Here is a 17,397-nt window from a genome sequence, read left to right as displayed (position 1 = left end):
ATTATGTAACACCTTAAAAACAAAATCTTGTTATGGCTTCGGTATCTAAACACCAAAACTGAATTGCTTGGAAAAAATAGGCAGCAGAGTGACTCGAGTTCAACATTAATCCTTCTCTCTACTATAATCCCTGGATACCCACTATAAAAACTCCTCTGAAATGCACTGCTGTGATCACTATAATGCTATAAAAATGAACACAATTGTTCTTCACTAATTCCAGTGACTAATTGCATAGAAATTCACAAGTTTTGCCAATACATGTGGACTTCATTTTTCAACAGGCCTTTTAGAAAGTATTTTGTAGTAAAATAAATAGTTTAAGTATATGTTGTAAACCCTCAGTGGAAGCTTGAGAATTTCCATGGAGAAGAGAATCAGGGCATCATTTAACTGTTGATATTCTGTTACCAAAAGTCTACTTAGTAGATGGTTCTAGAAGAAAATCCAGGTTTAGTCTGATTCGAGTTCCAAGATCTGAGCCCAGGACATTCTAGAGGGATTCTAGGCTGATTTGAGAAGTGGAGGGTATCTGGAGAAAACCAGTCCAACCAAAAACTGACATTGTAAACTATATAAATGATTTTTCTTTATGATTTCTAGGCTTCAGTCTTGTTTCAAAGGTTTCCCTTTTCTAGAGTTGGATATTTCCTGGGTTTTTTCTTCTAATTTTGTTGTTTATTTTGTACACTAGGTCATTTCTTAGTTTTATATTTTGAGTAAATAAAATGGGAAATTATGTTCTGAATTTTCTTCCAATTTTCTATTGAAAATTACAGTCTATAATTTATTAGTTTTTATATTTTGAATAGATAAAACTGGAAATTATTCTTGCAGAGCATGTTAAGGATTTAATGTTATTTCTTCAGTATGGATAGTCAATTTATTAAGCATCATTTATTAAATAACCTCATATTTTCCACCCCAAAATGATTGCTACAACTTGTCAAATATTAACTTCTCATAAATACTTGCCATCTGTTTTAGATTGTATTGTGTTTCATTGACCAAATTTCCATTTCTAATTTTGATATCATTTTTTAATTAAAATACCTTTATATTAAGTTCTAATTTTAAAAGGAAAATCTCCTACTGTATCTTCATTTAACAAATCTGGTAATTGTCACACATATTTTTCCCCTCAAAATATTTTGACATAAAGTTTTAAGTTTCAAGAGACTCTACTGAGATTCTTGTTGGAATTTTATTACATATATTTATTATTTTTGATATATTGGAATTTTCATGATATGGAAGTATAAATATGAGCTTATTTTTATCCAGGAATACCTCAAAACTCTTGAATTTTCAGGTAAAGTAAAGAATATCAGATGTCCTTTCTAGGTATCTCTTTCCTGGAAATAATTGTAAAATACAGACTTTGAATAATATAGCATTTATGTTAATATAGTGATATAACAACAGGAATTACATATTTTTATAGTATCCCTGTATGTCTTTAATATCTTTATTGCATTGTAATACAGTCAATAACAGTCAAATATTAGCATCAATTAACAGTTTTCCTATTTATATTTTCATAGTATACAGTTCTACAAATTTTACCAAAAAAGACAAAAGATAATCCTGTAAGATCTGTGACCACACTTTCTTTCCCGACATCGTATTATGAAAATTCTCAAACATACTACATGTTGAGAGTATCTTATAGAAAGCGCCTATATAACCCCCAGCCAGATTCTCCTAGTATCATTTTTCTGTATGTCTTAAATTATGTATACATTTCCACTGTCCATCCACCAGTATATCTTAATTTTTATGCATTGAACATAAATTGTATAAATCTGTACACTTTTCCTGATCACTTCAGCATGTACATCATTAGTATCCAAGATCATTTACAGCTTCTTTCCTTTTGTTGTAAAATAATTATGCAATGACATTCACAAAGCCTAAATGCATATTTGCTGGGTTTTGAAAAATGCATGCACCTGTGTAATCCAAATTCTTCTCAAGATATAAAGCATTATCATCACTCAAGAAAGTTCCCTCATTTCCTTCCTGGTAAATCCCCACCACCACCCACCAGAAGCAAACTACTCTCAGTTTTTTTTACCCTGTATTAGATTAGGCTGACTTAGTACTAATATAAATTGATCATACAAGATGTACTTCTTTGTAAGATTTATTTCATTCCACATAATGTTTTTGAGAGCCATTCATGATGTTGTCTGTATCAATAGTTCCTTCTGCTTTATTGCTGATCCATTATATGAACATACAGTATTTTATCTATGCATTTTCATAATTGAAGGATGCTTGGGACGTATCTGGCTATGTTAAGTTTTATATAAAAATTCCAGAGCTTTCCAAAGTGGTTGTATCATTTTACTCTTTGTCGACGAAAATTCAATTAACAATCAAGTTAAGAAGAATTAATGAAAGGGAATTTTATTCAAGCCAAATTGAGGATTATAATCCAGGAGACAGACTCTCAGAAGCCCTGAGAACTGTTCCACCTGTCAGAAGTGGAAAGCACAGTCATGTACATTTTTGAGACAAAGGATCAAACATCAAAATGGCATACTGGTATTTTACATAAAGTTCACTGAAGATTCACAGTCCAGGTAAGCATAAGCGTCGTACAAAGGGAACAGCAAGTCATTATGACCCCCTAAGATTTGGGAAAGAATGCTATTCTTTTAAGAAGTTGCATAGCTAGTGTCAGAAGAAAGGAAAAAAAAGATCTTTCTGTGGAGCAGGCAGGCATTCCCACCTTTGAGGCGCTCTGGTTCATGTTTAATGGAGATGCACACTGCACATTAGGGACAGAGGGAGGAGGACCAAACTAAGAGAGGGAATTTTATTTTTAAATTTTCTTGTCCTTCCTTAAAATAGCTTTTAGTGTATTACTATAAATATATGGCTAACACACTAATAAAGAACAGATCTAATGATGTTCTGCAATTAATAAAATATTTTATGTTTAAGGTGCGCTGTAATTTTATTTATTAGGTAACTGAGCCCCAGTGAGGTTAACTGGATTGAAAATTTCTAGTAGAACTCGTGTAGAAACTATGAGCTTATTATTCAAAGTCCTATGTTTAATTCTTTCATTAGACTGATGTAACTTTTGCTGAATTTCCCAGACTGCTTCTTGGAAATAACTTTCATTACTTCATAGTATGCAGCAACACTTTTAATACATATAGGAAATACTTTTTCTATATCCTGCAGTTTATAATATAGCCTCTAGAAGTACCCAGCTTCTAGTAAGAGCCTGGGAAAATATTATTTATAAAATAGTCAATGAAATATATTATTACACCATCATCAAATCCTTTTGATAAATTGGGATAACTGGTAACATGATGTCTACTTTTTATTTTATATATTTTAAGTTTTGTGTCTACATCTACTTTTTCTATAATGTTCTTTGGATAGTTAATATCATGATCATATGCTTACCTGATTTCAGAACCTTTTAAAAGTGCCACATTGTGCTTAAATGCAAATATTACTTTCTTATTGTCAGAATTCATGGAGTTTAACACTTGCAGTTTGGATGGAAATATAGGACAAAATTTGCACACCGCTTGTGAAAAATGTGTTTTTTCCTTATTCACCAAGTGATAGACCTAGAGACAATGGGCAGTTCTAGGTAGGTAATGTGTGTAAATGTAATATTTAAATGTAAGTATACATGTAATTGTGAATATTGATATTGGATGATTCAGGTTAATACATGCATCTGTAAATGCTCACACTGAACGTATGCTATTCACAGTAGTGTTAATTTGAAGATTTTAGGTCTCCATATACATTGTAGTCCTGCTATGAAATTTTTGCTGCCCAAAATTTAGTTTATTTGCTTATGCTAAATAGTCAGTCAAGCTTGTAAAAACTAGTTTGCAGCTTACTTTAATTTTCATGTTCATAAGAAATATTTGAATACCACAACATGTTCCTTTGAAAATAGAATTATGAAATCCTCCAAATGATCTAATAAATTTTTATTATATACTCTATCTGCACGCTCTCCATAATTAAAGTTCCTAGTGTATATTACTTACCCGAGTGATGGATGCTATATAAAACAGTGCTATTTTTAATAAAACTTATATCATTTCTTAGTGAGCACTACTTTTAATTTTATCAAGATTAGCAAAGCATACAGTTGAAGCCTGTTTAATTCAAAGTCTTAATCACTTTCAGTCTTTATCACTTTCAGAACTTGAAGGATTTAGCAATACTGTAAAATTGCCATGTTTTTTATGTTTTATGTACCCCTTGATAAGTTATATATATGTACTCCTTGATAAGTTTTATATATATATTATATATATCATATAACGTGTTTTATGTACCCCTTTACCCCTTGATAGGTTTTATATATATATACACACACATATATATGTATATATATATATATGGCAGGTATATATTGTCTTAGGGCACAAAATTATCTGTAGAAGAAATGAAAATATTCCTGTAAAACTTTAATTTACATGTATGGTCTCCATTGTGCTCACTATCAGAAACTAAGCCCCAGTCTATTCACTTCTCTTCTTTCTCGCTGGGGTTGCATCGTTATACCAAGATGCTTACACTGCCTAAGCATTTGGGGTGACATTTGGTCCTTGGTAGCCTCATGATCCAACTGGCATTTGCCAAGATGTTCTTCTTACCGTCACTTAGTCCTCAGTCACTGCAGGTCACCACTCTTTTCTCCTTTGAGGATCTTGTGGTCTCTTGTCCTCAGTTGTCCTGAAATATCACTCTCTCCTCAGACCTCTAACACCTAAAGAATAAAGGTCCCACAAACCTAGGACTTGACCTCAGGTAGCAGAACACAGAGAGCCATTCAAGACCAATTCTGTTTATTTCTCTCCAAATCTTCTCTAGCCTGTGAATCAAGAAAACAGTTCCTCCAACTCGTGAAATAAACAACAAGGTCTTACTGATGTTGGTTTTCTTCTCTGTTTTTGTTTATGTGCTGAATCATTTTCAACGCAATAAATGGCTAGGGTTTTTTTTCAACTCAAAATGTCTGTAACATTAGGAAACACAAAATATCTTTAACAGCTTCTCTGCTCTATGGTCCACCATTTTTGGCAAAGGATAGTGTTTAGTGAATGGGGAATGGCAAAGGAAGCAAGGAAAGGGGACAGGGAGGAAATCCCATACATTTCAAACTACTATCCCACTACATAGCTATTTCCCTTAATCAGTTTAAGAGATTCCTTACAATCCTATAAGAAAACATTATAATTGTCAATTTTAGAGATGATAAAACTGAAATTTATTGCTGCTGGCTCACTTTCCTGAACCCAGGTCTAGCCAGCTCTCCATCTTTACTGCCTCTTTGAATAGGGATCCTCTAAGTCAATGCTAGCAAAACACTCCATAGCAAGACTGGCAATGGGTACCTGAGGTCTAAAATGAAGATGAAGACAATTAAGATTTTTTAATTAAATATTTAGTAAGGATGAGAATGGAAAAACTCAAAAGCCCAGAAGTACTTACTATATTTTAATGCTCTAGCAGAAATAGGGTAAAAATATAGTATAAAAAATGTTCACACTTATTACAGATATTTTACTGTCAAATATATAAGTATCCCAACCCCTTATCCTTGGAAACAAACTACACCATATCAATTATTTGATAAAATAAGCGTGTTTTTCCTCCCACTTACAAGTTGTGTTTCCTTCAGATTCATAATGTTTCAGAACATTAATTCATGTTAATTAAGTTCTTATCTGACTTCTGATTGAGTGGTTCAGTCATACCCAAACTTATGTAATTACGTTTAATGTTATAGAAATGGTCTATAACAAGTGGAAATAGAAATGGTCACAGATATATTATTCAAGATGGTGAATATTTGGGGGTGTATCAGAGGACATCACTTATAAATATATATTTAAATATTCAGATTTTGAAATTTAGATACTCTGTGCAAAGTATAAATATTATGAATGAAAAAATTATGGGTGATTCTTTTTGAAGTTTTCAAATATTCTGTGAAAATGTGTAATTTGTGTTTAAAAAAAAAACAGACATTTCTTTAAAATATATATATTGAAAACCTCACCCTCAAGGGATTTTATGAAGATATCCAAAAGGCCTATAGGGATGAAAGTTTCAAAGTTGCTTTAGTGAGTGAAAAAAAATTTAAAGTGTTGAAATCACTTCTTCAAAATGCTGGCTTTAGTCCTTCAATATCACTTTCAAGTTTTTAAGTTCAACTTTACTACTGAGAGAGAGGGCTGATCTTCAGTGCTCAAACTATTTGGTGTGATTCTCTCTGAAAAACCACACTGGGATGGTAGCCTCGAAGGAGACCTGTTGCTCTCGATGATGGTGAATATGAGCCTGAAGGGACTCTTGTCCTGAAGTCCTGAGGTCACGAGGAACACAGGCAGTTACAGCCCCAGAGCAAGCTATTATCCAAAACGATCAACTCCAGGATAAGATCTCTTATCACACCAAGTGCTTTTTACGACTATATTCTTGTTTCTGTATTTTGCCTTCCTTTGCTCTTTCTCTACGTTTATATTTGGAGATAATTTTGAAAATCCCTCCCAACTATCTTTTTTGCAGGCACAGCTATCTAAAACACTTGTGTATCTCCCCTCATTTAATTTTTCTTTCTCAGACTAATGTCATTCATTCTGTGGACATTTTCTTGGGCCGATAGAGGTCAGGTGATGTAGGAATTATCTTACGTCCTCATTTTAATTAATGTCTAGAAGTGTAAAAAGTCCCTTGAGAATTTTTTAGTTTACAGAATTTTGACTGGGCACATTTGGAAGTTTGCAATATTAATGATTTTCATTAAAACTCTCTCATCTTTGCAAGACAAGGACACTTTACTGAGGGATACTTACATGCTAACTTTCTAGAAATTTATTTCTTAAGACTCCATCATTAATATTGAAAATATGTAAAAGATTTAAACTAGTAAACTACCACGACCTACTTTTCATGTGCATTGTGAAGGGAAACAACACAAGAAACGGTTACTAAATCATTATACAAATTAGAGTAAATAATTGATGCTAACAAATGAAGAAAGAGCCAAAAAATAGATAAAGCAATCAAAAATCTTTCTAAAACTCATTTTAGCATTTTTCCTTTTTGGAAATGACAAGGATTTGTATTTATGCCTGCCTGTTTGTTTTAGTTGACTAACATTATCTTTGAGTCCAATGTAAACTTTTTTTCTTATCAATATTAAGGTGTTTTTGTTTGTTTGTTTGTTTGTTTAAGGCTTGAATCACCAACCAGGTCCTTGATAATGGAAGCTCCCCGGGGGGTCCAGGTGAGTGCTGCAGCTGGAGACTTCAAGGCTGCCTGCAGGAAGGAGCTCCACTTGCAGTCCACAGAGGGGGAGGTGAGTTCTGAGGTGTAGACCCTGGCCTTTTACTGTGGAGGGTGCTTCTTCTCAAATTATACGCATATGATTCCAGGAGAAACATAAGGAACTACTTCATAAGAGGGCTCAAATTATGAAAATATTAATACTTCTTAAATATGAAACTGGGTAAACCTAATGTTATTTTCATAAGTCAAAGCTCCATTTATTTTTCTACTGAAAGATATTCATTCATAAGTCATTTATAAGTGGGGCATCTAAGTTCCTGCAGTTTCAAAAATCGACAGATGAATGGAATGAATATCAAGGTAATACCCAGAATGAAGGCAAGTCTTTGCTGTCTTGGTTCCATTTTGGTCTTCAAAAAGTTTTTCCAAAAAGTGCTTTGAAAGTTTGTGTGTTTGTCTCAGTAGAAATAGTACTATATTTTTCTAAAAGGGAAACAAAAAGCAAAAGTTTATTTTGCTATTTCACCCAGTTATTTCCTAGATGAGATACATGCTGTTTTTCTTCCATGTTGCTTTATTTCACCCAAGAGTCTGTTTAAACTCTGTTGTCCTCATTCCTTTAAAGATCCTCTTCTTTCTCTTACTGCCTGATTTAAAGAACCCTTTGTCTTTGGGCTTCCATTCTTTCACTGGAATGTGATAGGCAGGTATTTATTTTGTCTCCTTTACTTGCTGTATACATTGTGACTATTGGGTCTGCCGAATCACATTTTTGTCCATTCTGGAAATTCCTCAACATTACGTCTTCAGATAGTCCCTCTCCCCCTTTTCTCTATGGCCTTTTTCAGACTCTCTGAAGAAATGTTGTCTTTTCATTCCCTTATCTTCCAGATCTCTTAGCCTCTCCTTCCTCATTTCTATTTCTTTATTGCCCTATGCCTCACTCTGCCTATTTATTCAGATCCACATGCCAGGTTCCTCCTCAGTATCTAATCTCTTCTTCAATCCCTACATTGGGCTTTTAATTTCAGTAATTTTGTTATTCATTTCTAGGATTCTCATCTGTTGCTTTTTTTCAAATCTGCCTGGACATCTTGGTAGTTGCTCTCGTTTGCTTGTTTGTTTTTAATTCTACCTTCATTATTTCAAAGCCTTATGCATAATACATATTCGATTCTGTATATTTTTACCACAATTCCCAAAGTCCTTGAAGGTCTAAATCTGTTGTGCTGCTGTTTCCACCAAGTAATTCCCTTAATATTTTCTTCCTTCGTGTGCTTATTTATTTTTTTAATGAGTTTATAAAGGTCAAGCTGAGAAGAAAAAGCTTGGAAGGATGATTTGAGAGTGATGCTCTGGCGCATCTCGGACCTCTTCAGATGTAAATACGAGGGCAGACATTAACAGAATCAAAAAGAGGATGTTCCTTTCTTACCTTTATACCAGTATCTCAGTTATTGATTCAAGATAAATTTGTATTACACATTTGGCTTCCTTTTTATAAACAAACTTATTGCCAGGGTTATTAGCATCTTATCTGATATTACAGCTTAAATAATCTAGAAATATGTTTTATAATATTGAAAACATATATCCGTATTACCTTTCAGGATTTCTCCCCACTACAATTGCAGACTACAATACTTTGTCTACCACAGCAAGAGAGAAATCTTTCTTAAATATCTCACATCTTTTTTAAAGTATTTTTATCATGCTAATCATTTCATTCAAATTATTCATAATGAATCATCTCATAATAAATATTGATGGTTATTAATCTCCATTCTGCTTCTATTTATGCTCCACTTTACTTATGTTCTTTTATTCAGAGTATCAGCAGAATCCTTGAATTCAATTACAGATTAGCATTTAATTATGAATTGAGTATTATGCTGTAAATAAGTCACAGCCAAAAGCTTTCAGCTGTGGCCATTTTTTATATTAATAAAATAAATATACAGAAAAGCACAGCACTTTCTATTAGAATGAAATCGCATGTAATTTTTCTAGGAAGAAGTATGAAATGATATAAAATCTTTCTCTTTGCTTCATTGACTATGCCACAGAAAGGCAGATCCACCAATTATTAAATAATACAGAAAGATATAAAGTCCCTCCTCTTAGGTAGTGTTTAAATTAATTAAGATCAGGGCAAACATGGTGTTGAGGTAACCAAAATAAGTAAGAATGAAATTGCACACAAAGTTCTGCACTGCAGAAGTTTCATTCATTTCAGACACCGTATTGCAAGGAATTTCAAATTCAGCTCTGAAAACAACATGAATGACAATTGTAGGTAAAACATTGAAAGTTATAATAGCATATGCAATGCAGTAACTTAATAACGTATGTTACAAGATGACACAATTTTTTTATCTTGCAAACTGATTAAATGTTCTACTACAGGGATAGGTCTGATTTCAACAGGTAAGAATGGAATAAATGGATTCTTGGTAGAGAGAAGACAATGGGCTGTGACTTAAAAGCTCGGGGGTGTCATTCTGAGTACCAGGAAGAGTTTCACAACAAATGGATTATATGGTTTATAGGGTGATCTGGAATAGAAATATCAATTTTAGAAGTTGGAAAGTGAGCAGTGTCATCGGAAGTGCCTTAAGCAGAACAGAAAGAGTTATGAGGGGGTCCATCCAAGCTGCAGAAGCCTGGAAAAGCTGAGCTACGTGGGGTTGGAAAGAATCAATATATGACACCCCTTTTTATCTCATAACTTAGTTTTCTGTCTCAAACCAAGAAAATATTTTTTCTCCCCTTTCTTTTCTTTTTCTTTCTTTTTCTTTTTTAAATGTAAAGCCATCATTTATTCAGTCTTTCATCCTTCTATGGATGGATGTTATATCTGTGAGGCTAACTTTCGAAATTCAGAATTTTATTTATATTCCTTCTTTTTCTTTATCCTTTCTTTGTTCCTTTATTATTTCTTCTTTAATTTTATATTATTATTGAGGTAAAAGTGGTATATAACACTGTAAGTTTCAGGTGTACAGCATTATAATTTCACATCTGTATATACTACAAAGTGATCACCACCAAAGTTCTAGTTATCATCCATCCCCATATAATCAGCTCCCATTTTCTCTTTTAAAGACCCCATTCATTTAAATTTACCTATTAATAAAAATCTACCTCCCATATATGGGTGAAGCTACAATGTGGATCTCAGAAGATGATGGAATTAAGTATTGCCACATAGCCAAATATGATCAAGAGTCACCCGTAAATGGATAGGAGAGCTGGAGGGCACAGCTATAGCTAAACTGAAGCAGGCCACATACCATAAGCTTCAAGGCTAACTCCATTGATAAGGCCACCACAGCTGGGCTTGCTTTCTGAGGCTGCCACCTGCATGTCCTACCTGTATAAAAACAGCTACTCTCCACATTTATTCAGTCAGGCTACACCAACGGAAAGGCAATCAGTTCCAAACTATAAAACCCAGCGATGTGGCCTGGTGTTAGCAAGCCTCTGAAACTCACCAGGGCTTGCCAGTAACACTTGCTTCTGTGCTTACTAAGAAATGAACCACTGACAATATCTTAGAGTCATTTGATGAATCCTACATGAGCCTCCTTATCCACATGTTCTTTAGCTTTCCATGTTGCATTCTTTATTGTCTACGTCACAAGGTTTCTTGGACAAAACACCAGCTCCTAACACTTTTTCAGCATGAACTAACCTCCACATATGCAGACCTAAACCCCACAGTCCCAGAGCTTGTCTTTATAATACGTTTGGCATTGGCGAAGCTTGAGAATATCTACTCTCTGCAAGCATGCCAACTCCTCAGCAGAAGGGAAGAAAGGGGGATGTGCTGTGCAAGCCCAGTTCCTCTGTCAAACTCAACCAGTAAGAGGAATCATCCCTCCTCCCCCCGTGGAGAAGTGAGTGAAAGAACCCACAGCACGTAGCAATTGGTATTACACTCATTGATGTCCCTCTTTATGGAAACACAGAGCAGGAAGAAATGAGGCCCAGCATTTATAACCCAAAAATACGTTGTCATTTTTTTTTACTTAGTTTTGTGCACTTTTAACTTTTGAATCAGAAAAACAAAAATTCATCTTAAAAAAAATAGAAGTCCTTTCTCTTTGCTTTCTTGTCACTTACCGTAGAAGAAATTATGAAGTAATAAATTTCAACATTTGATACCTACAAACAAAAACTTTAATTATTCTTTCTTAACTTTGAATACTGTTGGTAAATGCAATCATTTTTATTTCATAATCTATCCATTTATTCAGCAACTATTTGTATTACATGGAAGCTGTACATGCAGGGTCAAGCACTGTGAAGTTATAAAAAAATTCAGACTTAATTCTACCTTCAAGAAGGACATAGTTTATTAGAGAAAGTAATACATCAATATGACTATAAAATAAGCTACCAAGTGATGAGCAAAATAAGATATTAATAATAAACTGCTACAGGAGAACCAAATAAGAAGAGTCTTTCCGTCTTGGGGCACTAGGGAAAGGTCCATAGAGGATGAAGCAGATGAACTGGGCTTTGGTGGAGGGTGAGAATTGTACCCTAGAGGAGAGAGACATGTACAAGGTGAAGGAAAAGCATTACTTCATGCAACTTGTACTGGCATAATTCTATGCACTCTTCTATAGTCTTGAACCAATGACAGGCCCTGCCCTCATAGATATTACTTGCAAGTAAGAGAAATAAACAATAAATGAACAAATACACAATATAATGTTAGGAAGAGATTGTTACTACAGAGTAAAGTAAAGCTGGTAAGGAGAGATTAATGGATTTGTGTTACTTCAGTAGGGTGGTTAGGAAAGTCCTCTTTTAGAGTGTGACCTTTTAGTAGAGATCAGGACAAATAAGCTCACATCTAAAATTAAAGTTAATCTAAAGTATACATGTCTATGGTATAGGAATTCTTTTTCTGGCTTATTCTTAGTGTGCCATAGATTCCTATATTTCAAAAAAATTTAAAGCATAAAAAGGCAAACAGAGGAAATCTCCCTCCTACCCCTGTTCTCTAACCACCCTGTTAATATCTGTCCCCACTTGTAAATATTTGGAGAAAAGTTTTTCAGGCTAGGAAAATGAGGAGTTAAAAAGCCCTGAGGCCAGGGTTGTTTTGATGTGTTTGAGAAAACGTGAGAGTTCGTGCAAGAAGAATTGTAGGAAGTGATGTTAGAGAGATAGGCCAGATCATACAGGGCTTGTGGGCCGTGGAAAGGAATCAAGATTCATTTTAAGCATGGTGGGAGGCCGTTAGAGAAACTTGAGCGCTGGTAGGACATGATTTGGTTTGCATTTCTTAGAAGTTCACTCCAACAGCATGTACAATAGACTGTAAGAGGACAAGAGTGGCCACTGGGAGGCCAATTAGGGGGCTATTGCAAGAGTCTTAGTAAGAAATGATTAGGACTTAGGTGAGAGCAAATGTGTAGAAAATGGAATATTCTCTGGTTCTCTTGTCAATTTAGAGATGCCTTTAGGCCGTAATTAGCTACATAACAATAGAATCAAGACATAGCTAGAGAGAGTTTGTTTTTTTGCTCATTCAAATTCATGATCTAGTTTTCCTTTTTTTAGACCATTCCCCATGCATGTCAAAACCATATGATCCCTGGCCCTGAAAGTGTTGTGTCCATGATTTGGAATAAGTGAAGTAATTTTGCAAGTTAGAAGATTTAGCAACATGGGTGTTAAGTACAGGTCATATATTTCATGGAGTCTTCAAACCTGGTTATATCTAATAGTTATCTGTTATTTACTATGCACATTATCTACTTGGTGTAGATTGGGAGTCAATGTGACTTTATGAGTATTTAAAAAAAAATTAAACCAGAGAGTAAAATTGTTTTAATTAATTGCCCATCACTTCACTAATGGCATCTCCATAAACATCCTTATTTCTTTGTATTTTAGACTGGCATGTTTAAGTTAAATTAACTGACAGTCAAAAGCATTCATTTTCTGTGGTGTCTGAATAACCGAGTTGGCCCCGTAAGCAGATTATACAATCTTGCTTTCATTTCGAGGGCATTCTCTCACAATATACCGTGTCTCAAAGGCTCAGGTAGCCACAGAGCGTTTGGGCTGTACCGTAGGAACGCAATTTGTTGGTTCAGCGAGGTTTGGCAGCTAAACCAACAAAATTGTTTGTCCTGTGGTCTTTCTTATTAGACCATGCTGTAAAGCTCTTAAGAATATAGGATGCTAAAAGGAATTAAAATGCAATTTCTTTCCCCCTAGATATTTTTGAATGCGGCTACAATCCGGCTGGGAAACCTGCCGACCGGCTCTCCTTCCTCTTCTTCACCCAGCCCCTCCCACTCTCGGCAGACAGTGCATGAACTGTGTGTCTGCCCCAACGGCAAACTGTACCTGTCTCCAGCTGGGGCCGGGTCTACTTGTCAGTCCAGTAGCAACATCTGCTTGTGGAGCTGAACTGACTGATTTCTCCTCACACCAGAATAGCCTTTTGTTCCCGTACGTCTCCTTCACAGTTCTGCTCCGTTTCCCTCGTGATCAGTCCAGAGCTTCTCCAAATGGTCCACAGAGCAACTCCTTCCAGTGTAAGCAGGGATTCGCACCACCTTCTCTCGTGATTTTCTGTACTGCTCAACACGGAGAGGGTGAGTGACAGAACAGTGGAAAAACCACCTTCAGCAGGAAAACTGGATCATAACTTTTGCTCAGAAGGGAGAATAACATAGGTGCCTTTGCTACATGAAGTGAAGCACACAGTTTTAGATTTTTGCAGGACCTGGATGTGGACTGCCACATGTACATGACATAGATGAAATTCCCAGTATCCAATGGCAAGATGAAATGGTTAACCCTGTAAGAAAACTAGTTCTACAGTCTGAAAGCACAATTTTCCATTCATCTTTTTGGATGTAAACTTTTATCCCTGAATTTTAAAATTTTAAAGCATTATGTAATGCTTGCTTTACTAAAAATTAAATTCAATACATGGTTTTTAACAAAACAAGACAAGACAGAATCCCACCCTGAGTTTTATTTGTTTCTTTAAATTCAGTGTGTTGTTACTCTTTGTCTACTAACTCTAGAATTTGGTACATTAGGTAATTTTGAAAGCTCTCAGCAATAGAATCTTTACAGAATTAACAAAATGCCATTATACCGTCATTTGTCAGATCTGAACGGCCTTATATAGTATGTACTTGGCTATTGCATGTGACGTATTTGCTTTTAACCAAACATCCAATTGATTGCAATATAAGGTAGGATTAAGAGGGACCTACCGATGGTGTGGAATCCATAGATTTTTTTTTTTTTAATTCACATGATATCCTTTACAGCTAGGTTCTAAGAGTACAATTTTTGTTTGCTTCCTTCCCTTTATACTTGACTCGGACTGCTAAAATTCAAACATCCTCTAAATAAATAAAAACTACTGTGATGCCTAATGCTGAGAATGAATTCACTTTCCATTGGAATATCATCTACAGAATTATATCTATGTACTTTTTATTGGAGATTAAGACTTAAGGGTGGTAGAAATTAAAGTGAAAATCCCCGCTTAAACAGTAAGACATACAAATGTTAGCGAATGTGTTGAAAATGTGTTTACTCCATTAGATTCATATTTTAAAGAATTTAGTCACATTCCTTTGCAGCTCTTAATATTTGATTACTTTTGTTAGACCGCTAAGCTACCCCGAATCAGAGAGCATAGTTGCTTCCGTCCTCTGTTGCTTCTTTTTGTAAATTAGCTGCTGATAAATAACTCCAGAATACTGCCCATGCATTTACTACAACACTGCTTAACTCGAACTCTCGCACCTTATAGAACCCAAGAACATAAAATTGTATTAGCTATTTCCTGTTCTGGGAAGATGACTTGATTACCATAAGGTAAGTCTTTCATTTTCACATGTCAGTCCATCTTTTTCTCCCCCATGCACACACGATTACAGGTGTGTGGAAGTTTTCAGTTTGGAAGTCCGTGACTGTAGAATCTTTGGAGTTCAGGACTCTGCAGGGTGAAGTGGGAGACTGGAATTTATAGAAATAATCTGATTAGCGAAAGTAAGAAATCTGAGTAAGGCAAGCAACAAAGTGAACCGTTTGACCAGAATTCTCTTGTTGGGATAACGTAACACATTGAATACCTGAAAAACCTCCATTTCACTAAATGTATTCTGTACTCAGCAGAAAAGTCAGAAAGCTAGTGCAGTTTTATTACTCTTAAAATAGAACTTGTGTTTGGGGGTTACTATATAAAACCTTAAGTCAATATTGGAGTAAAAGTTAAGATGTGCAATGGCTTAAAAAGTCATATCCTAACACAGGAGTTTAATTTATTTAAGCTAAAACATTAGAAGTTACTATGAGAAATCCTCCCATTGGTTTTTGCAAAATACTCACACAAAGTATAACACAAGAAATTTTGATAAATTATGGGTGCTAATCACTGTACACACCTTTTAGGAAAATGCTATGTATTAATTTGAGACATATTCAAGTTCTAAATTAAAACAATGAGAAAGTTTCTTAGTCAAATGGGAACAATTCTTTTGATTAGTGATTAGCCCTGTTTCTAATCTCAGCTCTGTCTTCTACTAATCAGTAAACTGATTTAGGCAGTCTGGGAATATCTCCAGGCTTCAGTTTACTCAATTTTGCAACAAAAGCATTGAATCAAATGGTCTCTTAAGATTTCTTCCAGCTCTAACATGTTCTAATTCCAAGAGCAAATATTATAGAAGGTGAAAGGGGCCGTCGAAATTTTAAACTGTATGTCATGAGAGGAGAAAAGATAAAAAGTGTTAAAACCAATGCCAGTGAGGGGCTGTCAAATTTTGAATTCACATGTATTTTGAAATGTTATAAACGCAATTCAAAAGAAATGTGTAAGAGAGTTAGACTATGTCTAGATGATGTAAAAATATCTGCTCAGTGTGGTAGGAAAACAGCATAGAGATACAGGTAGCTTTCCTACTCAGCACTAAATGGGTGGTTTAAATTACTTGACTTGCTGTTTTAGATTCCTTAGAATCTAAGTATAAACTCAGCCTCAGAGTTTAGGCGTCTATTAAAGGCACAGAAGATTGCTCTGAAAGGTCCTTAATTTCCTCATAAAGAAGGCTTGATTCTTTCTTGATACAGAGTTTCTTTCCTTAATTGCAGACTACCCAAACAGATTCATTATCTGTTTTTCCAGTACCATTTTTGTGTTACAAAATACATACAGTGCAGTTTACTTAGATGCAAATTTCATTTTTCCCAAATTAAACTCAGAAAAGTGATTCCTTTCAAATGTATTACATGGACCCTAAACTTGGTATCCAGTTTAAGTGGAGAAGGCAGGCAAACAGGCAGGAAGGAGGGATAGAGAGAAGGAAGGGGACTGACAGCATTCCTAGCCATTTAAATTCTTAGCTGAGAATGGACAGAGAAGTATTTGCGCTCATGTTTTGAGATCCAAAGGAGAGAAGCAGAAAAGACAAATTATTTTTTTTCTTTCAGAATATTTCAGTAAGGCACTTCCAAAAAAAAAACTTCCAAATCTCCTCCAAAATTTCTATTCTGTACTTCTTGGTCCTACTTTTTTTCTCTTATTTTATTATGAACCATAAGCTGTATAATCTGGTGCAAAACTGTTTATCTAAGAATTTAAGATAATTTTATGCTTCATATTTTACATTAACCTGGAAATCTTAGATTTCAGTACTTCACATCTCTGAAAATGGAGCCAGGAGTTCCAGGTGTGTTTCTGCCCCTCTACCTACTCATGTGACCTTAAGAAATATATTTAATTATCTTGGTCACCATTTACTTCTCTTGGGGAGGGGTACGCCAAACTAGAAGTTTTCTTTGGTTACCTTCATCTCTAAATGTCACTGATTCCCTTAAGAAAAGACTCAGCAATCTTGAGTTCAGTACCCTGCTCTGAACTTGTTATTATTGACCTCCTTCTATACCTAGACATTGTTGTTTATAAATGTTGAAATGCACATCTTTCCAGCAGCCAAACGCTATTTTTTTCTACACTCCCTTTCTTGCTCTAATCATTTGAACGTCAACGTCCCTTTCAGAAAACGATGCTTTGTTGACAGGCTTCAGTAATATGGTTAACATTAAAGAGAAAAA

The 17,397-nt window shown here is 34.8% G+C and overlaps 1 protein-coding gene across 9 annotated transcripts in view; it reads left to right on the top strand.

Moving 5' to 3' along the window:
• The window catches only part of SGCZ (sarcoglycan zeta), a 920,121-nt gene extending 905,854 nt beyond the window's left edge, over positions 1-14,267 (top strand). For all 9 annotated transcript variants that reach the window (XM_079908978.1, XM_079908974.1, XM_079908973.1 and 6 more), the window contains 2 exons: positions 7,237-7,360; positions 13,531-14,267. In XM_079908978.1, coding sequence (XP_079765104.1) covers positions 7,237-7,360; positions 13,531-13,725 — 319 coding nt within the window. In that variant the 3' untranslated portion in view covers positions 13,726-14,267. The remainder of the gene's footprint in view (positions 1-7,236; positions 7,361-13,530) is intronic.
• The last annotated feature ends 3,130 nt before the right edge of the window (positions 14,268-17,397 follow it).

This window comes from Stenella coeruleoalba, assembly GCF_951394435.1.
Source record: "Stenella coeruleoalba genome assembly, chromosome: 21".
In the NCBI taxonomy this organism is placed as follows: domain Eukaryota; kingdom Metazoa; phylum Chordata; class Mammalia; order Artiodactyla; family Delphinidae; genus Stenella; species Stenella coeruleoalba.
The sequence above is the reverse complement of the archived record's forward strand: the minus strand, read 5'-3'. Positions and strand labels throughout refer to the sequence as shown.